Below are 22882 nucleotides of genomic sequence, written 5' to 3'. Positions count from 1 at the left end.
GCTGTGGTTGTAGTCTCGGCAGCTGTGGTTGTTGTGTCTGAAACTGTGGTTGTTGTCTCGGCCGCTGTGGTTGTTGTCTCGGCCACTGTGGTTGTTGTCTCGGTTGCTGTGGTTGTTGTGTCTGCAGCTGTGGTTGTAGTATCGGCAGCTGTGGTTGTTGTGTCAGCCGCTGTGGTTGTTGTAGTCTCGGCAACTGTGGTTGTTGTGTCTGCAGCTGTGGTTGTTGTCTCGGCCGCTGCGGTTGTTGTCTCGGCCGCTGTGGTTGTTGTGTCTGCAGCTGTGGTTGTGGTCTCTGCCGCTGTGGTTGATGTCTCGGCCGCTGTGGTTGTTGTAGTTTCGGCAGCTGTGGTTGTTGTGTCTGAAACTGTGGTTGTTGTCTCGGCCACTGTGGTTGTTGTGTCAGCCACTGTGGTTGTTGTCTCGGTTGCTGTGGTTTTTGTGTCTGCAGCTGTGGTTGTAGTCTCCGCCGCTGTGGTTGTTGTCTCGGCTGCTGTGGATGTTGTGTCGGCCGCTGTGGTTGTTGTCTCGGCTGCTGTGGTTGTTGTCTCGGCAGCTGTGGTTGTTGTGTCTGCAGCTGTGGTTGTTGTCTCGGCCGCTGTGGTTGTTGTGTCAGCCGCTGTGGTTGTTGTCTCGGCCGGTGTGGTTGTGGTCTCTGCCGCTGTGGTGGTTGTCTCGGCCGCTGTGGTTGTTGTAGTCTCGGCAGCTGTGGTTGTTGTCTCGACAGCTGTGGTTGTTGTGTCTGCCGCTGTGGTTGTTGTCTCGGCCGCAGTGGTTGTTGTGTCGGCCAGTGTGGTTGTTGTCTCGGCTGCTGTGGTTGTTGTCTCGGCCACTGTGGTTGTTGTCTCAGCCGCTGTGGTTGTTGTGTCAGCCGGTTTGGTTGTTGTAGTCTCGGCAACTGTGGTTCTTGTGTCTGCAGCTGTGGTTGTTGTCTCGGCCGCTGTGGTTGTTGTGTCTGTAGCTGTGGTTGTTGTTTCTGCACCTGTGGTTGTAGTCTCCGCCGCTGTGGTTGTGGTCTCAGCCACTGTGGTTGTGGTCTCTGCCGCTGTGGTTGTTGTCTCGGCCACTGTGGTTGTTGTAGTCTCGGCCGCTGTGGTTGTTGTGTCTGCAGCTGTGGTTGTTGTCTCGGCCGCTGTGGTTGATGTCTCGGCCGCTGTGGTTATTGTAGTTTCGGCAGCTGTGGTTGTTGTGTCTGAAACTGTGGTTGTTGTCTCGGCTGCTGTGGTTGTTGTGTCAGCCACTGTGGTTGTTGTCTCGGTTGCTGTGGTTTTTGTGTCTGCAGCTGTGGTTGTAGTCTCCGCCGCTGTGGTTGTTGTCTCGGCTGCTGTGGATGTTGTGTCGGCCGCTGTGGTTGTTGTCTCGGCTGCTGTGGTTGTTGTCTCGGCCTCTGTGGTTGTTGTGTCTGCAACTGTGGTTGTGGTCTCAGCCACTGTGGTTGTGGTCTCGGCCGCTGTGGTTGTTGTCTCAGCCGCTGTGGTTGTTGTAGTCTCGGCAGCTGTGGTTGTTGTGTCTGCCGCTGTGGTTGTTGTCTCGGCCGCTGTGGTTGTTGTGTCAGCCGCTGTGGTTGTGGTCTCAGCCCCTGTGGTTGTGGTCTCTGCCGCTGTGGTTGTTGTCTCGGCCGCTGTGGTTGTTGTGGTCTCGGCAACTGTGGTTGTTGTGTCTGACGCTGTGGTTGTTGTCTCTGCCTCTGTGGTTGTTGTCTCGGTTGCTGTGGTTGTTGTGTCTGCAGCTGTGGTTGTAGTCTCCGCCGCTGTGGCTGTGGTCTCAGCCGCTGTGGTTGTGGTCTCTGCCGCTGTGGTTGTTGTCTCGGCTGCTGTGGTTGTTGTAGTCTCGGCAGCTGTGGTTGTTGTGTCTGAAACTGTGGTTGTTGTCTCGGCCGCTGTGGTTGTTGTGTCGGCCACTGTGGTTGTTGTCTCGGTTGCTGTGGTTGTTGTGTCTGCAGCTGTGGTTGTAGTCTCCGCCGCTGTGGTTGTTGTCTCGGCTGCTATGGTTGTTGTCTCGGCAGCTGTGGTTGTTGTGTCTGCTGCTGTTGTTGTTGTCTCGGCCGCTGTGGTTGTAGTCTCGGCAGCTGTGGTTGTAGTCTCGGCAGCTGTGGTTGTTGTGTCTGAAACTGTGGTTGTTGTCTCGGCCGCTGTGGTTGTTGTGTCGGCCGCTGTGGTTGTTGTCTCGGTTGCTGTGGTTGTTGTGTCTGCAGCTGTGGTTGTAGTATCCGCCGCTGTGGTTGTTGTGTCAGCCGCTGTGGTTGTTGTCTCGGCAGCTGTGGTTGTTGTGTCTGCAGCTGTGGTTGTGGTCTCTGCCGCTGTGGTTGTTGTCTCGGCCGCTGTGGTTGTTGTAGTTTCGGCAGCTGTGGTTGTTGTGTCTGAAACTGTGGTTGTTGTCTCGGCCACTGTGGTTGTTGTGTCAGCCACTGTGGTTGTTGTCTCGGTTGCTGTGGTTTTTGTGTCTGCAGCTGTGGTTGTAGTCTCCGCCGCTGTGGTTGTTGTCTCGGCTGCTGTGGATGTTGTGTCGGCCGCTGCGGTTGTTGTCTCGGCCGCTGTGGTTGTTGTCTCGGCAGCTGTGGTTGTTGTGTCTGCCGCTGTGGTTGTTGTCTGGGCCGCTGTGGTTGTTGTGTCAGCCGCTGTGGTTGTGGTCTCAGCCGCTGTGGTTGTGGTCTCAGCCGCTGTGGTTGTGGTCTCTGCCGCTGTGGTGGTTGTGTCTGTAGCTGTGGTTGTTGTTTCTGCAGCTGTGGTTGTAGTCTCCGCCGCTGTGGTTGTGGTCTCAGCCGCTGTGGTTGTGGTCTCTGCCGCTGTGGTTGTTGTCTCGGCCGCTGTGGTTGTTGTAGTCTCGGCCGCTGTGGTTGTTGTGTCTGAAACTTTGGTTGTTGTCTCGGCTGCTGTGGTTGTTGTGTCGGCCACTGTGGTTATTGTGTCTGCTGCTGTGGTTGTTGTGTCTGAAACTTTGGTTGTAGTCTCCGCCGGTGTGGTTGTTGTCTCGGCTGCTATGGTTGTTGTCTCGGCAGCTGTGGTTATTGTGTCTGCTGCTGTGGTTGTTGTCTCGGCCGCTGTGGTTGTTGTCTCGGCTGCTGCGGTTGTTGTGTCTGCAACTGTGGTTGTGGTCTCAGACACTGTGGTTGTGGTCTCGGCCGCTGTGGTTGTTGTCTCAGCCGCTGTGGTTGTTGTAGTCTCGGCAGATGTGGTTGTTGTGTCTGCCGCTGTGGTTGTTGTCTCGGCCGCTGTGGTTGTTGTGTCAGCCGCTGTGGTTGTTGTAGTCTCGGCAACTGTGGTTGTTGTGTCTGCAACTGTGGTTGTGGTCTCAGCCGCTGTGGTTGTGGTCTCTGCCACTGTGGTTGTTGTCGCGGCCGCTGTGGTTGTTGTAGTCTCGGAAATTGTGGTTGTTGTGTCTGAAACTGTGGTTGTTGTCTCGGCCACTGTGGTTGTTGTTGTTTCTGCAGCTGTGGTTGTAGACTCCGCAGCTTTGGTTGTTGTCTCGGCTGCTATGGTTGTTGTCTCGGCAGCTGTGGTTGTTGTGTCTGCCGCTGTGGTTGTTGTCTCGGCCGCTGTGGTTGTTGTGTCGGCCACTGTGGTTGTTTTAGTCTCAGTAGCTGTGGTTGTTGTGTCTGCAGCTGTGGTTGTGGTCTCAGCCGTGGTTGTGGTCTCGGCCGCTGTGGTTGTTGTGTCTGCAGCTGTGGTTGTTGTTTCTGCAGCTGTGGTTGTAGTCTCAGCCGCTGTTGTTGTGGTCTCAGCCGCTGTGGTTGTAGTTTCCGCCGCTGTGGTTGTAGTGTCTGCAGCTGTTGTTGTAGTGTCGACAGCTGTGGTTGTTGTGTCTGCCGCTGTGGTTGTTGTCTCGGCCGCTGTGGTTGTTGTGTCTGCCGCTGTGGTTGTTGTCTCGGCCGCTGTGGTTGTTTTAGTCTCGGCAACTGTGGTTGTTGTGTCTGCAGCTGTGGTTGTGGTCTCAGCCGTGGTTGTGGTCTCGGCCGCTGTGGTTGTTGTGTCTGCGGCTGTGGTTGTTGTTTCTGCAGCTGTGGTTGTAGTCTCAGCCGCTGTTGTTGTGGTCTCAGCCGCTGTGGTTGTTGTGTCGGCCACTGTGGTTGTTGTCTCGGATGCTGTCGTTGTTGTCTCGGCAGCTGTGGTTGTTGTGTCTGAAACTGTGGTTGTTGTCTTGGCCGCTGTGGTTGTTGTGTCGGCCACTGTGGTTGTTGTCTCGGTTGCTGTGGTTGTTGTGTCTGCAGCTGTGGTTGTAGTCTCCGCCGCTGTGGTCGTTGTGTCAGCTGCTGTGGTTGTTGTGTCTGCAGCTGTGGTTGTGGTTTCAGCCACTGTGGTTGTGGTCTCGGCCGCTGTGGTTGTTGTGTCTGTAGCTGTGGTTGTTGTTTCTGCAGCTGTGGTTGTAGTCTCCGCCGCTGTGGTTGTGGTCTCAGCCACTGTGGTTGTGGGCTCTGCCGCTGTGGTTGTTGTCTCGGCCGCTGTGGTTGTTGTAGTCTCGGCCGTTGTGGTTGTTGTGTCTGAAACTGTGGTTGTTGTCTCGGCTGCTGTGGTTGTTGTGTCGGCCACTGTGGTTGTTGTCTCGGTTGCTGTGGTTGTTGTGTCTGCAGCTGTGGTTGTAGTCTCCGCCGGTGTGGTTGTTGTCTCGGCTGCTATGGTTGTTGTCTCGGCAGCTGTGGTTATTGTGTCTGCTGCTGTGGTTGTTGTCTCGGCCGCTGTGGTTGTTGTCTCGGCCGCTGCGGTTGTTGTGTCTGCAACTGTGGTTGTGGTCTCAGACACTGTGGTTGTAGTCTCGGCCGCTGTGGTTGTTGTCTCAGCCGCTTTGGTTGTTGTAGTCTCGGCAGATGTGGTTGTTGTGTCTGCCACTGTGGTTGTTGTCTCGGCCGCTGTGGTTGTTGTGTCAGCCGCTGTGGTTGTTGTAGTCTCGGCAACTGTGGTTGTAGTCTCCGCTGCTGTGGTTGTGGTCTCAGCCGCTGTGGTTGTGGTCTCTGCCGCTGTGTTTGTTGTCTCGGCCGCTGTGGTTGTTGTAGTCTCGACAGCTGTGGTTGTTGTGTCTGAAACTGTGGTTGTTGTCTCGGCCGCTGTGGTTGTTGTGTCTGCAGCTGTGGTTGTAGTCTCTGCCGCTGTGGTTGTTGTCTCGGCCGCTGTGGTCGTTGTGTCTGCAGCTGTGGTCGTTGTTTCTGCAGCTGTGGTCGTTGTTTCTGCAGCTGTGGTCGTGGTTTCTGCAGCTGTGGTTGTAGTCTCCGCCGCTGTGGTTGTTGTCTCGGCCGTTGTGGTTGTTGTGTCGGCCACTGTGGTTGTTGTCTCGGATGCTGTCGTTGTTGTCTCGGCCGCTGCGGTTGTTGTGTCTGCAACTGTGGTTGTGGTCTCAGCCGCTGTGGTTGTGGTCTCTGCCACTGTGGTTGTTGTCTCGGCCGCTGTGGTTGTTGTAGTCTCGGAAACTGTGGTTGTTGTGTCTGAAACTGTGGTTGTTGTCTCGGCCACTGTGGTTGTTGTCTCGGTTGCTGTGGTTGTTGTTTCTGCAGCTGTGGTTGTAGACTCCGCAGCTGTGGTTGTTGTCTCGGCTGCTATGGTTGTTGTCTCAGCAGCTGTGGTTGTTGTGTCTGCCGCTGTGGTTGTTGTCTCGGCCGCTGTGGTTGTTGTGTCGGCCACTGTGGTTGTTTTAGTCTCAGTAACTGTAGTTGTTGTGTCTGCAGCTGTGGTTGTGGTCTCAGCTGTGGTTGTGGTCTCGGCCGCTGTGGTTGTTGTGTCTGCAGCTGTGGTTGTTGTTTCTGCAGCTGTGGTTGTAGTCTCAGCCGCTGTTGTTGTGGTCTCAGCCGCTGTGGTTGTAGTTTCCTCCGCTGTGGTTGTAGTGTCTGCAGCTGTTGTTGTAGTGTCGACAGCTGTGGTTGTTGTGTCTGCCGCTGTGGTTGTTGTCTCGGCCGCTGTGGTTGTTTTAGTCTCGGCAACTGTGGTTGTTGTGTCTGCAGCTGTGGTTGTGGTCTCAGCCGTGGTTGTGGTCTCGGCCGCTGTGGTTGTTGTGTCTGCAGCTGTGGTTGTTGTTTCTGCAGCTGTGGTTGTAGTCTCAGCCGCTGTTGTTGTGGTCTCAGCCGCTGTGGTTGTTGTGTCGGCCACTGTGGTTGTTGTCTCGGATGCTGTCGTTGTTGTCTCGGCCGCTGCGGTTGTTGTGTCTGCAACTGTGGTTGTGGTCTCAGCCGCTGTGGTTGTTGTTTCTGCAGCTGTGGTTGTTGTGTCTGAAGCTGTGGTTGTTGTTTCTGCAGCTGTGGTTGTAGTCTCAGCCGCTGTTGTTGTGGTCTCAGCCGCTGTGGTTGTGGTCTCCGCCGCTGTGGTTGTTGTCTCGGCCGCTGTGGTTGTGGTCTCTGCCGCTGTGGTTGTTGTAGTCTCGGCAGCTGTGGTTGTTGTAGTCTCGGCAGCACTGGTTGTTGTGTCTGCAGCTGTGGTTGTTGTCTCGGCCGCTGTGGTTGTTGTCTCGGCTGCTGTGGTTGTTGTCTCGGCCGCTGTGGTTGTGGTCTCGGCCGCTGTGGTTGTTGTGTCTGCAGCTGTGGTTGTCGTCTCAGCCGCTGTGGTTGTGGTCTCGGCCGCTGTGGTTGTTGTGTCTGCAGCTGTGGTTGTTGTGTCTGCAGCTGTGGTTGTTGTTTCTGCAGCTGTGGTTGTAGTATCCGCCGCTGTGGTTGCAGTCTCCGCTGCTGTGGTTGTAGTTTCCGCCGCTGTGGTTGTAGTGTCTGCAGCTGTTGTTTTTGTAGTCTCAGCCACTGTGGTCATAGTTTCGGCCGCTGTGGTCGTTGTGTCTGCAGATGTGGTTGTTGTCTCAGCCGCTGTGGTTGTAGCCTCGGCAGCTGTTGTAGTCTCGGCTGCTGTGGTTGTTGTGTCTGCAGCTGTGGTTGTAGTCTCGGCGGCTGCGGTTGTAGGCTCGGCCGCTGCGGTTGCTGTCTCGGCCGCTGTGGTCGTAGTCTCGGCCGCTGTGGTCATTGTAGTCTCGGCCGCTGTGGTTGTTGTTTCGGCTGCTGTGGTTGTTGTAGTCTCGGCAGCTGTGGTTGTTGTGTCTGCAGCTGTGGTTGTTGTCTCGGCCGCTGCGGTTGTTGTCTCGGCCGCTGTGGTTGTTGTGTCTGCAGCTGTGGTTGTTGTTTCGGCCGCTGTGGTTGTTGTAGTCTCGGCAGCTGTGGTTGTTGTGTCTGCAGCTGTGGTTGTTGTCTCCGCCGCTGTAGTTGTAGTCTCGGCCGCTGCGGTTGCTGTCTCGGCCACTGTGGTCATAGTCTCGGCCGCTGCGGTTGTAGTCTCGGCCGCTGCGGTTGTTGTCTCGGCCGCTGTGGTCGTAGTCTCGGCCGCTGTGGTTGTTGTAGTTTCAGCCGCTGTGGTTGTTGTCTCGGCCGCTGTCGTTGTTGTAGTCTCGGCAGCTGTGGTTGTTGTAGTCTCGGCAGCTGTGGTTGTTGTGTCTGCAGCTGTGGTTATTGTCTCGGTTGCTGTGGTTGTTGTGTCTGCAGCTGTGGTTGTAGTTTCGGGAGATGTGGTTGTGGTTTCGGCCGCTGTGGTTGTCGTCTCGGCCGTTGTTGTTGTGTCGGCCGCTGTGGTTGTAGTCTCGGCAGATGTGGTTGTAGTCTCCGCCGCTGTGAGTGTAGTGTCTGCAGCTGCTGTTGCAGTCTCCACCGTTGTGTCAGCTGTTGTTGTTTCGGTAGTTGAGCTAAGAGTTGCTGAGGCAGGTGTTTGGTAAATATAATAGTTAAACACTTTTTTCAACATACATGAATCCTTATTTTACATCATTAAATTTTATATATGTATACTGCAACATTAAATAGTAAGAAATGAGTGCCATATAAATCTGATATGGGTTGGCTTTTAATTAAATAACATTCTTGATGATATCAATACAGAGCTTTCACAGTTGTTTTCCTAATTATTTCCTAATTTTTTCTTGTATCTTTGCTTGTGTCAGTTTACAGTGTTTGCTTCTTTTAATGGTCAGTTTTATTTTTTTTTTGAGTGGTTACTTTTATGTAACGTTTTCTTTTATTTCCTATTTTATCATTCTCTGCAGATTAAAAAAGCTTCAAAATGAAAAAAAGATTTACAATGATTGGTTTTAGTTAGACAGGGTCAGATATGTCAGTGGTTGAAGGATTGTGTAATGAATTGATTCCGAGTCTTTTCTGTCCCCATATTGTCTTATTTACTGACATAGGACAGTAACGCTAACGATAAAGACTGAAAACCAAACTTCATGAATCATTCATTGAAAGTGTACAAATTCTCTATATTTAATGAAGCTGTGCAACATTGTATATTCTTGAATGACTCTTTCCCTAAAAGTACATAGGTTTTATATTTTTTATTAGATTTGATTAGATAAAGGGGAAAAGCATGTGAAATTTCACATTTAATACCTTTTACAAATATCACACATTGAAGCCAAAACTCAACATTCTAGCAATTTTTTATTTGACCTCATATGTATTTTAATATCATGGGAGACATAGTAATTTCAATAGTGTTGTTTGTTGTCAAATCTGCCTGTGACTTAGTGTTTCTGGGTTTTCTCAACTCTTTTGTAGCCCTTGTCTTATGTGCATTGTTTCCCTTGTCTAATGAGTCAGGATCTGTTTACCTGTGCCCTGTTTTCCCCCAGTGGTTCCCCATCTTTCTATTCACCTGCTATGTGTATTCAAGCCCTCAGTTTTCTTCTGTGTCCTCCCTCATGGTAGTTTGATTTTGTTCCAGTTTTCCACGGTCTTCCAGTTACTGTTTGTAAAAACTAATCTAGCTTCTCCTATTTTGTTGGAAATCAGCAATAAAGCTGTATTTTTGAGTTCACATTTTGCCTTCAGTGTCCAGCATTTGGGTCCACTCTCAGCCTGCCACACACTTTCAAGAGTTATATCACTCTCCAGCATAAATGGCTTTCTATATTATTGTAGCCTTTACCTTACAATATAAAGCACCTTGGGATTCGGTGCTATAGAAATAAAATGGAATAGAGAATGTAATTGCAATTGATAACACGCAACCTTAACCTGTTATGCTTTGTCAAAATTATTTTCAAATATAGTCATTTGTTACACTAACAATGGTATTGTTTTTTAAAGTTATCAAAACAAGACTTGAAGTTTTTAACAGAGCTTTAATGTATCTTTCTTTCAGCCTTAAAAATGTCTCATGGTCATATGTTCTACTTTAATGTTATGAGAGCTCAAAAATATAGGCTCAAAAATTATACAAAGTGAGCTCAAAAATTATATAAAGTGAAAATTAAATAAAGTGCAAAATTTCAGCCCAGTTTTTGCATTCAAGTATAATCCATACACTGCGATATAGACTATGTGAATAACAACGTGTCAGAGTCAGAGAGAATCTTGGGGTGTTTTAAAGAACAGGCATGCAAAATTTCCTCCTCTCAGACATAGCAAACTCAGATTGTCCACTATTCACCTAGATTTCCTTACTGCAACCAAAGTAAATACGTGTTTACCCAGTAAAATGGCATACACGTGTCTGCTAAAGCAGTTCATGTATTTTGTATCAGCAGTAGGTTTAACATTACTTCGCTCACCTGTTAGCACCATGGAAATTAATATCATCAATCCAACCCCCATTCTTCAATCACTTAAATCTGTAAAAGAAAAACATGTCAAGGATATGAATATAGTTTTTTAAAAAAGAGAAAAAAAAGACTTAATTATTAAGAGTATTCATTGTGAAATGCATGACTATTTAAAAATAATATTGTCAAAACAATTAGCATTCATTTTATAAGTTGATTAAATGTAAAAATAAAAAAAGTCATATTTACTATACATAAAATCTATATTCTACTGTACTTACCAAAATTGAGATAAGATGAAAATTAATAAAATTTCCCTTTTTTCCCTCCTGTAGATGCTTTTAAATTATTTTTTATTTTAAAACAGCACAGTTCACCTCTTTGCCTTGGTAAAGCCTTCACCTTATGATACAGTCCACACCTTTTGTGTCCTTATATATTTCAGGAGAATAAGGGCTCATGACATGTGTCAAATAAAAGGCTTTGTTAGCTTGAGAATGAAGAATGTAACATCACAGGATTCACAGGCGTGTCAGCTGTCAAGTTTTTTGGTGTAGTATAATGGCCTCTAGCTTCCTACGTCATAAATGCCATGAAAAACAAATGCAGAAATGTAGTAGGGTGAAAAGAGTTTAGAAGAAAAGCAAGATAATGCAAGATTAAAGTAATCACACATCATTGTTTATTATAGATTCTGAAGTTTTTGTTTATATACTGCATTAGTATAGCCTGGATGTTCAGTTTTAATGTTTGAATCCCCTGATTTCATTGGTAATACAAAAAGTTCATTTATTGGTCCTCTCTTCAGCTTTTCAAAAAATTGTGATGGAGGAAGGTGTGTTGATCTTAACATTCAGCTGTAACTCAAAAATAAATTTTTGGCATGTCAAAATAATAATGCTCTTCAGATAAATTAATGTTTTTGTCCTCCATAACAAAAGACTCACAGCTGTGCTATTAAAATGTAAACAGAAATGATACAGAGCAAAAATAGCAAAAGCTGACTCATTATTTAAAAAGCCAGGCTCCAGTGAAGTACACTTCACCAAAGTGCTTTCTCGTCAGTGCCCTCCCATACATCTAGTACTCTGTTCAAATAACAAAACAAGTAAACAGACTGAATGAACAAAATTCCATCCTCTAATTAGCAGGGTTCTTGCCAGCTCAGTAAATCCATAGATATATGCACTGATGTAACACAGCAAGGGGCCCACCTGCTCAATGCAGCGTCTGGTCAAGAGACAGGGTACCCTAAATTGAATAAGCAGCTAAGAACAATGCTTGATATTTGAAATTGCCATCAGTATCTTATTTTACATAATAAATATAATTAGATTTGACATTTTCTAGTGGGCTTGTCAAAACACAGTTTTTAGGACACTTCCCCATTATGTCATCACGTTAAGAAAAAATTTGGCTTGGAACATGTTTGTGGTGCAACTGTGACTCAAGAGTAAAGTCTTAGGAATGCGTCGGTCACGCCTCTTTTTTTTTTAAGATTGTTAGTCAGATGACTAAATGACAGTGACTCTCTCTCTGAGATGAAGTGGATTTATTTAACCTGTGTGAATTTTATATATATATCCATTATATAAATATATACATATACATATATTAGTGTTGTAGTACTCGAGATCGGTCTTGGTCTCGAGATCGCTTTTTGATGGTCTCGGTCTTGTCACGGACTCGGACCTTGCGGACTCGGGATTTTATTTCAAGACCAGTCAAGACCACAGCTCTGGAAATATCACTAAATTGCCAGAATATTGTCCAATTTATTTGTTAGCATCTTTGCTTTTATTGGATGCAAAACGTACTGATTCAAATCCAACAAAGATGGCGCTCCTCTGCCTCTCAAAGGAGCGCGCCTCGCAGACTCCGCCCCGGCTAGGTCGCTGCTATTATCGCTGCTTAAGCCTGTATCATTTCACCGCAGTTTGCAATCTATCACAGAGCACAGACAGTTTCATTCACAATGTGCACATTTGGTCTCACTATGGTCATGCGTGTGCTACATAAATCGAAATAACAACCGACATGAACACGAAGGGAAGTAAGAGGGAAAATGAAGATCAAAGGAAAATTTCAGGCTTCCGATTCAACAAAAAAATCCCAGCATGAAAGGTAAATACCAACCTTCATGTATTTTGATACATAAATTGAAAATTTAATCCAAATTTTAGGGCTGCAATAATTCTTGGAGTAACTCAATTCAATTATCAAAAATCCTCGACACAAATTTGTTGCTTTGATGTTTCGTTTCAACTCTGCAGCTCAGGTGTCTTCGTGTAAGCGGACCATTTCCTCTACATTAGTTCTCCATCGCTATAACGGATTTCCGTCATTTGGAAAAAAAAAAAAAAACGGATCCTTTACACTAGTGGATTGCTGAGATGTTTTTCCACGCCCCCACTTCTCTGTGCTGTGAGTGTGTGTGTTTGAATGTGCCCTGTGTTGTGCAGAGGATGTCAGCTGTTATTTTTTCTTTACGTCAGCTGTAACCACCAGAACAGATCTATAACCACAGTGTACTGGGGAAAGGGGGGCTACCATTAGCACTAGCAATTGTTAGGTGCACCCCCCCCACCCCCACCCCCTTCAGTACAGAGAGGCTCCATCAAAATGTTTTTTATCTTTAATCCCTGTTTAGTAACTAAAAATAGAGCTGCAGTAGAAACGCAATTTGGAGGATGCTTGTGAATTAAAAGCATTACAGCATCAAGTTCATTCAGCCCCCAGTTTTTCAACAAAAACACAGCAGCAGCTGTTTTACCTGCAGTCTGTCTGCACACCCGCAGCAAGCGCAAAGAGGCGGAGCCGTTACTGAGAGGGTGAGCTCAGGTGGAGTGAAAGGAGCTCTTGTTCCTGTAACCACCTTAAAACCTTTACTGGGAAACAGCTGGAGGTCCTTCATCAACCACCTGATCAGCAACATGAAGAAAAGAGAGCTTTGTAGCAGCTCCATCCACCCTGTTTGTTTCACACGGAGAAACATCTGCAGTACGGAAGTTAAAATATGCTGATGAATTGTTAAAATGAAAAATTATTTCTTACTTGATTAATTGACGGAGTAATCAATTGAATACTTGATTACTAAAATAACTGATAGTTGTAGCCCTACTTGTATTCAGAAAGCCATAGTCAAACATTAGTTTTCAGCACCAGTAGAGCTATGAGAGGCCTTCAAGAATAAAAAAAACTACAGTTCCCAGCAAGATGATGTCACTTCCTATTGTTGGATTAAAAATGTGATAGTTTATGCTCACAACATGGTGGCTGATATTCAAATGTAGGAAATGCTTTTAGCAGCTGATTGTTAAAAAATCTGGATTATGTTTTTGTCGTGTATGTTTCTTTCATGTTTCATCACTCAATTAAAAAGTGGGAGCGGCATTTAGCGGTTAGCATTAGCTTACTAATTAGCATTAGCATTAGCATTAGCACTGGGGTGAGAAATATTTCTTGCAAGAACCCTGAAGTTACCATGGCCACCACCAATGGTAACAGCAGAGAAGTAAGTTGTTTCTCCGTCATTAGTACATTGAGCTAGTGGTGGGTAGATCAATCCTAATATCAATAATAAGGATACCAACATTGGTATTGGTATTGATCAATATCAGTGTAATGAGATCGATACTTTGGCTTCAGTTTCTCTCCGTATTCAGTGCTGCGGTTTCATCAAAGATGCGAGCTGACTAAATGTTGCTCCTGTCACAGCACAGAGCAGGCACACTTTGCTCCTCCCCTCCCCACAGTGTTTTGTCATACTGTCATGTGACGCATAACATATTTTATTTGGGGAAAAAAAGGAATTTGCTATGAAACATTTAAAGCAAACTTAAATTTAAATTTGTAAAACTTGTTTATTTAAGAAAAAATCTAGAAAATTAGTGAATGAAGGGACATTTTTTATTAAATTGTTGTATTATACTTTCTGAACGATCTACCTGGAAAAAAGTTTGCATTTGTTCTTGAGTGATGATTTTGGACACTTCATTTATGAAAAAAAAATCCAGACATCAATCTACGAGGAAAATTGTTTTGTTAATCACTGCACGAAAAGAAGCATATTCGTCCCTGTATACTGACGCGGGCGCCGTTAGTAAACGGCAGCTTTCGTCAGCATACGGGGATGCGCATTTTCGTTCGCCTGAGACGGATATGATCGTTTACGTACCACCAGAAGCAGCGGGGGGTAAAGGTACAGGGGAGCCGGCAGGCGTCGACTACTTTACATATGAATAGCAGCACTGCAAGCCGAAGCAGCGGCAACAGACACACGTGGCTTCTCTGTCATTGGATGAAAAAAATGCCATCACAATTCAGCACTCACATGTGATTGGCTGGTAGATCTGTCCCCCATTGGCCTTTATAAAGACAGGCCTGGGTAAGCCCCTACCTAATAAATAATAACCCAGTAATAAAAATTATTTTTAATTATTATTTCTGTGATATACCTTGTATGTTATGTTGTATTCATGCCATGCTAATAACCTCAACTAAAAGGAATTCAATTAAGAGAAACAAATTGTGAGGCACAAGTTTGAATTTCTTTTTTTTTTTAATTTACAAAGCAATATGCACATACACACACACACACACACACATCATTGGATCACTTCACTGGATCACCTTTTTAATAAAAAGGTGATGCAGTGCAGTGGTGGGCAATCAGGGCCTGCAAGGCCTTCTCTGCTGGCCTAAAAAATATCTGAATCACAGACTGATGTTAATTATATCTTGTCCATCAATACTTGTTAAATTATTCCAAATGGTTTGTATGCAGTGGCAGATCTAGGATTTTTCTGAGCAAGGGGCCATCAAGGGGCCAAAGTATTTATAGAGGGGCCACGTATTTGTCCAACATTCTTGCGGACAATCCCCTGTTTTGGTAAGGTATAAACATTTCACCAGTCACACCATGTTCAAACACTTACCGTATTTTTCGGACTATAAGTCGCTCCAGAGTATATGTCGCACCAGCCAAAAAATGCATAATAAAGAAGAAAAAAACATATATAAGTCGCACTGGACTATAAGTCGCATTTTTTTGGGGGGGGGGGTTATTCGATAGAATCCGAGACCCAGAGCAGAAATTCCATCTTGAAAGGCAATTTAAAATAATAATGGATTAAAGAACAGGGCGAACACGGTTACGCCTACGTTATGCTAACGTAACACATTCAGCTACATGACGCACAACGAACAGAGTATGTGTTTGGTATGTTAACGTAACATTAACAGTTATTCAGATAACCATAGCATAAAGAACATACTAACAAGTTAACCAAACCATCAATCCATTGAATTGTTCATCCTCGGTGTCACTTCTAAACAACTCCGCACACTCCGTAGGTAGACGAAGCGCCGCTTCCTCTTCTGTGTCGCTTTCGTCAGACTCGTTGTCAGCTGCAATTCCAATTATTCCGGCCTTTCTGAATCCCGACAGGATGGTTTTGGTTGTCACTGAAGCCCATGTTTTCTTGATCCATCCGATGACTTCCAGGAAAGTTGTGTGGCGCATTCCCCCAGTTACCGTTAAGCTGTGCTCTCCATCCATCATCCACTGCGCCCACATGTTACGCAAGACTGCCTTAAAGCTCCGGTTCACGGAGATGTCAAGTGGCTGGAGTATTTTGGTTCATGTGTTATAAATTTCACATATAAGTCGCTCCGGAGTATAGGTCGCACCCCCAGCCAAACTATGAAAAAAAATGCGACTTATAGTCCGGAAAATACGGTAATTAAAAAAAAAAAAAAGCTTACACAGTACAATCTCTTTATCAATTTTACAAGATTTTTTACTGTACACAGACAAAACACTCTCAAACACACAACATGTGAGAAAATTCAACATTTTATTAATTTAAAACTCTTTTAACTTTTTTCACAAATGCTGTTAATTAAAAACATCTCCCTCACAAACATACAAAAATTAGTCACCAACATGGCTGCACTGTAAACGTTGCTTCTCTAAAACAGCATTATTCTACGGTTTTTGTGACAGGAACTGAACCGTCTCACAAATTCGTTCATATCTAATGCTTTTGCTCATCGGGACTCAATGCTCAGCACTCCAAGATGAGTCAAACGCTCATCTGTCGTTGTCCGTACATGATTTTTTAATCAATCTTAGGACTGAAAAGCTGCGCTCACATGAAGCACTGCTCACTGGTACCACAATAGCAATTTTTCCAAGCCTAAAAAGCTCATGAAACACCTCCTTGAAAGGTTCTAGGAATACTACAAATTCTAGAAGTGTAGTAAGCCTCTGCATTCCACTTTTTTCTTTCCTCTCCAAAACTCTTGATCTGATACAGCTCCTTGGCAAAGTCATCAACATTTGAATCAAAAATCTTGGCAAAGGAAAAAAGAGCCTCTTCTTGTAGAAAGGTGATGCTTTGAGGGTGAAGTGCTTGGATTCCCTTCATGATTGTGCAACTGGGCTTAGAGAAACGTCTTTGCAGTTCACCAATCATTGAATCGAGCACTGGATAGAAAGCATGCCTTTTAAAGTTTTCCTTGTTGTTTCCATCAACTCTACGCTCACCAGTTGATGTAGTAAGTATGTAATCACATAGCTGCCTATTCATCTTAGGCTGCCTCCTCTCAGTCCTTTACAGCCATTTCCTCCACCTCTTTCCACACCACCTCAAAAAAGGCCTCACTCCTGTATTGCTGCAGTGTGGCAAGTAAAGATTCCACAAGACTGACTGCTGCTGTGAGGTCCAGTGAGGGAGACTGTAGCATGTCTGACAAAAACTTGGACTGACCCAGAAACTTCTTGAAAGTAACCAAAAGTCCAATAAAGCTAAGATCAATTTGAGCTAGTAAGCCACGAGCATCTACTGCCCGATCACCATGACTTTCCAGCCCAATTTCTTGCATTTAACGGTACACTGTTGGGAGTCTATGAAGCAGATTGCGACAGGCTGTGTACCTGCAAGCCCACCTAGTGTCACATAGCTTAGGAAGTTCACGAGGCTGACCATCATACATTTCTCTCTGAATGTCATGCCATTTTGTGTGCACATATGATCCAGACAAAAAACAATATAGTTTTTGAAGAAGTGAGAAAAAGCAATCAGCCTCAGAGACTGACTTCACACTATCAACAATCACAAGGTTCAAACAATGAGCATTACAATGCACATAAAAAGCATATTTGGCAACTTCCTGAATCCTTGTGCAGACACCTGAGTGCTTGCCACTCATGACAGCAGCTCCGTCGCAGCCCTGACCAACCAGGTTGGTACGATATTCTAGCCCATGTTTTTCAAGGCATTTTATGTTAAAAGCAGTGAGCCCTGCTGCATCTAGGCTGTCAGCTTTCATGAAGTCAAGAAAGCCCTCATGTATGACCCTTCTGTAATAGTATCTCATGACCAGTGACACTTGTTCTTTCTTCTGAAGGTCTTTGGTTTCATCAGCTATTACGCTGAACACCTCACTCTGTTTTACTTCCCTTATTATTTCCTCTTGAACCATTTCTGCCAGGCATTCCAACATTTCATTTTGAATGGTTTTGCTGGTGTATTTAGCATTTCCATGAGCTTATATGCGCTTCTCTAGAAACAAATTGTGCTTAGCTAACTCTTCTAATATAGCCAAAAAGTTGCCTCGGTTATCTGAGTCCTCAGACTCTCTGTGACCCCTCTGGGAAATGTTCTGTGTGGCAGTTAAAAGTAAGACTTCTGCAATAGTTTTAATATATGCCTGGTTCTCCATAATTTTCTTTTCTCTCTCTCTGTTAACAGAATCTATTATGCATGACTTTTTTTGAGTGGACATTTCGTGCTGCTTCCATGCAAACATGGCATTTCGGTGGTGCTCTGATTTGGAGTGGTCTTTAAAGCCACCTTCTTTACACAAAGCTTTCTTCCAGTTCGAGAAGCCAGTTTCTGTTCTGAATACAGAGGACGGGGCATTTGGAAGTGAAAAATGGCGGCAGGCATAACAAAATACCGAGTCTCTACTGATGGAGTACTCCAACCATGTGTAGTCTCTGTACCACAACTCATTGAATGCCCTCTTGCGGTTGCCATGTTGAGTCTTGGGGAAAACCTTAAGGACAGGCTGCACAGGACCCCCTGCTCTTGACTGGGAAATGTCTGGTGAGAAACAAATAAAATAAAAGTTAATATCCCCCAACTTTCATGCCATTCAGAAAAAGTAAGAGTATGTCTGCATAATGCACTGAAATCTAAAGACATTTACAGAATGAAAAGCATACCTTCAGGTCCTACTGGAGCAGAACAACCCTTTGACGTCTGCACAGGACTGCACCACACTGGAAGACGTCTGAAAGCAGCAAATAACAAATTATTTAACATAAGCCTACAGTCACAAAACATACACAAGCAGCTATTACTTTCCAAGATAGCTAGCTGCTTACCATCACATCCTGCAGGATCATCACTGATTGGTGACTCAGGAGAATGGGGGGTTAAGTCACCAACTTCAGTTTGGTTGTATCAGACAAAGTCCTTTCCCAGTTTGTGGCTGAAACACAAATCTGTGTCAAACTCCAAGCATGTATTCAGTGTATTAAAACTGAAAGAAAGACGTGAAAGCTTGAAATATAAAAGTGAGTTGTGGTAGATGTGGTGATATACGGACCAATAAAAATTTAAGCCATCACATTAAAGTTAATGGTGGTAAATCTTATCACCATGAGGTGTAAGAATTCAGTCAGGGTTTATACAGGAATCCTAGAGTTAAATTTACTACCTTTTACTACCTATTTTTACTACCTCTAAAATATTTTTACTACCAGGACGAAATCGAGCAGCAGCCTTTTTTGGGGTAGCGGTGGATTCACAGCACTAAGCCATGTAAGATGATCGCCCATCTCTCACCAAAGACAAAACTGTATCCCACTTACTTGAAGGTGTTACTGTGACTTTGTCTTGACTAAGACCTCATAAACATTAATATGCCAAACACATTTCAAAAAGTGGCGCAGTACGTAGGCACACGTCTTGCAGCCAGTGGGTTGCCGGTTTGAGTCCCTGTCCCTACGCTGCGCTGTGTCCTTGGGCAAGACACTTAAACCACACTGCCTAACAGTAGCGCCGGTCTCTGGCTGCATGACCACAGATGCTCGTCTCTGGATAAGTGATCTGGAACGATCATTTCGTCGTGTGCCTTGTGTGCACAATGAGTTGAATCTATCCATCTAAATTTGTTTTTTTAAAAGTATAAACAAAATGCAATGAAATTGAAGTTTCACAAGCCGATTATTTATTTTCCAATAAAATCTTGGAATACTGGTTTGCTGCTGAGGTGTGACGGCAATACTTGTGCTCGTAGCTGACTTTGAGGTTGCAGTTGCGGTGCTTTGTGTAGCACCAAAAAACAAAATAGGGATCTGCTCCCTACGCGCAAATCCGCTACTGGTGAACGGTGGTTACTTTTGTTTTTAGCTTCATAGTTGACCTTAGAAACTGTTTACCTTGCCTTGTTTGGTATAATTTTTTTTTCAGCATGACCTCGTGTGTGACTATATAGTTATTCTTTCATTTTGACATACTGTAGTAAGACATTGGAATTACAATCACATAAAAACATAAAATCAGAGTAGAAAAAAGTTAGATTTTTTTACTGTAAAAATCAGAAACATGTTTAATGAATTATTTTTACAATTAAAATGCAAATATAAGTTGTAAATTTGCAAAACGTGTGTAAAAATATAGTAAATAATAAAGTTAAATACAACCATTAAAATGCAGGAAAGGCCTCAGGTGTTTTTGTGTACAACTATTTGCAGAGCAATCAGGACCACCATTAAGATGCTCGAGAAATTATTTATGCCACCTCAAAAAACAGTTTCTGTCCTCCACAAGACTGAGGGGCCCATCACAGGCAAAACTTGCCAGTAATGTCTCTTTTACAGAGGTGGGAAGTAACGAAGTACAAATACTTCGTTACTGTACTTAAGTAGATTTTTTTAGGTATCTGTACTTTACTTAAGTATTTATTTTTCTGAGTACTTCTTACTTTTAATCCCTACCTTTTTACACAAGTATCTGTACTTTCTACTTCTTACATTTTCAAACAGACTCGTTACTTTTTAACACGTCAGGGGGAAGTTTGCGTTTCCGGTCAGTGCGCCGTCAGTCATCAAGCGATCTGAGCCTAAACGGAGGAATATTAACATATAAGAGACAATCGTACTGGCGTATCCTCCATCACCGGGGCTTATTGGGTACAAAGGGATTAAATACACAAACCCATGTAATTAATGTCTCATTTATAGCGCTATAATCAGGGGTCACAGCGGGCCGGACCGAATCCGTAAGTTATGCTCGCAGGACACAAACAGCTTAGCTAGCGCTACTGAAGAAGAGCGAGCATGAAGGGAGTAACGTGTGGCAGGTAAATGCAACGTTTTTAAATGCTCAACAAATATCAGCAAACACACAAAGTGTGTGCAGTTTGTCACACAGTGTGTCTGCTAGCTAAAAGAAGAGCTGCTGCATTTCAGGGAGAGCAAAGAGAGAGAAGTTCACTCAGAGATGGAGAAAGAGGACAGGAGAGGAAGAAGAGAGGTTAGATTTAAAGGTAAGGACTGGAAAATAAACTGAAGTATGCTGACTTTGTGTTATTCAAAGATTGGATGAAAATACTGCAGTTTAGTACGTAATAAACAGGTTATCTTGTTGTACTGTATTTACAGTAAAGCTCTGTGTTGATGGTCAGAGTTACAGGTTACATCAGTGCAGCAGAGATGAGTCTGAATCAAAGCTGCTGATGCTGAGATTCATTCACTGAATCCAACATTTCTACAGCCTGTATGCTGTCAGTGTAGGGGATGGAGATCAGCTCAGATAGCTGTGAAATACTGGGTTACATCTTTGTGAGTTCAGTTCATCCACACAGAGCAGTAAACCTCAGAGCAGCAGCAGCAGGTCAGCTGATCACAGCCTGCACACCAACATCATTTACTGCAGCTCACAGTAGAAAGTTGTGATTCTTCTCCCCATGCAGAGCCACTACAGCTGATCTTAGGGTTCCTCCACCTTCTGAATCCCACTGTAACCCCTGAGTATCCTCATGTTGGTGTTTAGGTGGAGACACAGTCACCCTCTACTATGGAGGACACAGAGAATAGAGCTGTGTTTAAATTCACTTTCACAGTTTGTGATTCAAGCTGAGTACATTCATTAGAATTAAAATTTAGATTGGAATAACGTTTGTGTTCTCATGTATTATTTTATATTATTACAATAATATATAATAAGGTTCAGTTAGCTTTACACAAAAATAGCAGGTAGAAACGTCCTCCAAAGAGCTACTTTTACTTTCTTACTTTGAGTAAATTTCAGAGCCTGTACTTTTTTACTTTTACTTAAGTAGAGAAGTTGAACCAGTACTTCGACTTTTACCAAAGTATTTTTTAACACAAGTACTTGTACTTCTACTTAAGTACAGAATGTTAGTACTGTGTTGGAACTGTTTTTGTGTTGTTGCCTCTCCGAGCCTGTGGGGGGCGCAGGTTTTCACAATGCGCTATGTTAGGCTGATTTGTAAATAGAAGAAGTGAACGGAAGTAGTTTTCTCAGGAGGTAGAGAAAGCATGGTGCATCTTTGACAATCCAAAGCCATCCGCTCCTTCATATCCCTTTGAGTGGCAATATGAGTAAGTTTCAAGGTTGTATGTGTTTGTAAGATATTATGCGTGTGATTATTCAAATAAGTTTGAGATGTTTGATATGCTATATGTGTCAATCTAGTGAATCCAATCTGAGTTCATGCAGTGCGACCGCTAAATTGGAATGAACCCTTTAATGTGCCTTATATATCAAAGGAGATGTTAATTTGATTTAAGTGATCATATTATAATTGTATACTGAGTACTTTTTCTGTATTTTGTATTGTTTCAGTTTCACACTTTTTTACATTAAATCCTGTCCAACTACAACACGCGCCTGTTCCTTGGAGGAAGTGATGTAAGAGAGAGTTTAGCTGGCTGTGAATCTCAATATAGGACACGGGGTCACATTGAGTGCAACAGTACAAGTACTTTTGCCACCTCTGCTCTTTTACCACTTTTTCACCTGCTCTGCAGCAGTCAAATGCACTCAAATGCATCGTGTTACCGCAAAATTTTCTGATTGGTTGCTTTTTCCACCAATAGGAAAGGGGTTGTCGGGAATTATTTTGTTTTGTTTTGTTTTTATTAGCAAGCGCTTCCTGTTAGCGAAACTCACATTTTCGCCGTTTATTTCTGCACAAAACGCGCATCGAAGGTGAGGACAATATACAGGAAAAGCCTGGCGTAAATTATTGGGCATAACTCTAGTTTTACTTGGCCTATCAACGTAATTTAAAAACTGGTACATAGTTTGAAGTCTGCACTTTCGATTCATGGCAGCAGCGTCCCGATGCTACGTCATCTAAAATCGGCAATGTCATTTTGACATGCCAGCTCGTCCGTGCGCTCCAGAGGGTTAAGCCAGTCTTTGCCGGGTCATCGAGCCAAAGTTGTGAAAACGACATTTTCCCATGATGAGACCCAAAATGACTCCACGCATGCGCAAGGCAGATCGGACAGTGGAACCGCTCGTCAACGTCGTCAGCTCAGGTCCTGCTGAGTAGTTATATTTCTATACAGATCTTATAGTTAAACGAACTTAAAACAAAAAGTCTGCATCAATGGAAAAGTCAAAATATATTGAAGGGGTAATGAAAAATTTACTACCAAGTCAATTTCTGTTTACTACCTTTTACTAGCCTTAATTTGACCTCATTTAATTTACTACCTTTTACTACCCTGCGGCAACCCTGTCAGTGAACGTATGTGCCATTTCACTAAATAACAATATCAGACATTTCATACTAATTACAGCGTTAACTGGTGTTGCTCTCTCTAAATGATTTCTGACCTGATGAAGAGGGACTGGAGGTGCCCTGCTCCTGACCAGCCTCTGGTCGACCATGTTCTGCTGCTCTCTCCCTCCTCTCACCCTGCTCATTTTCAGCTGGCACTGGCAGACTCACTCTTTTGCTCAAAAACTGTTCAATTCCTGCCTGAGACTGACCCGTTCTTTTTATATTCTTCTCTAACACTGCCAAACATTATAGTTAATGTTAACACACAAATGCAAATGACAAAGTAGTACATGAATTAGTATTACATGAATTAATGAAATGCTAACATTCATGTCCAAACACAAGTAGGGCCTCAGTTAACGTGACTCTTAACTAACTCTGCTTCTTAATTTAATGTCAGACTTATGCTATGTGACAGTAGTGAGTAAATGGGGATTTATGACTTACCAACAAACTCTTCAAAATGCAGACTGGCATCGGTTCTCGTTTAAAAAAGACATTCTCCGCGAGATCGTTCAAATCTTCTTCATCTGTAAGCTTTATTCACGCTGGACATTCC

The 22882-nt window shown here is 44.3% G+C and overlaps 1 protein-coding gene across 1 annotated transcript in view; it reads right to left on the bottom strand.

The window, feature by feature from the left end:
* LOC115778013 (mucin-5AC-like) overlaps nt 1–17905 on the bottom strand; it is a 36853-nt gene extending 18948 nt beyond the window's left edge. Inside the window, exons 1-3 of the mRNA XM_030726022.1 lie at nt 17885–17905; nt 17736–17790; nt 17466–17600 (exon numbers count right to left, since the gene is read on the bottom strand). Coding sequence (XP_030581882.1) covers nt 17466–17600; nt 17736–17790; nt 17885–17905 — 211 coding nt within the window. The remainder of the gene's footprint in view (nt 1–17465; nt 17601–17735; nt 17791–17884) is intronic.
* Nucleotides 17906–22882: the final 4977 nt, after the last annotated feature.

The sequence above is a fragment of the Archocentrus centrarchus genome, unplaced genomic scaffold (assembly GCF_007364275.1).
Source record: "Archocentrus centrarchus isolate MPI-CPG fArcCen1 unplaced genomic scaffold, fArcCen1 scaffold_94_ctg1, whole genome shotgun sequence".
Lineage (NCBI taxonomy): Eukaryota > Metazoa > Chordata > Actinopteri > Cichliformes > Cichlidae > Archocentrus > Archocentrus centrarchus.
This window is presented reverse-complemented; position numbering and strand designations above follow the sequence as displayed.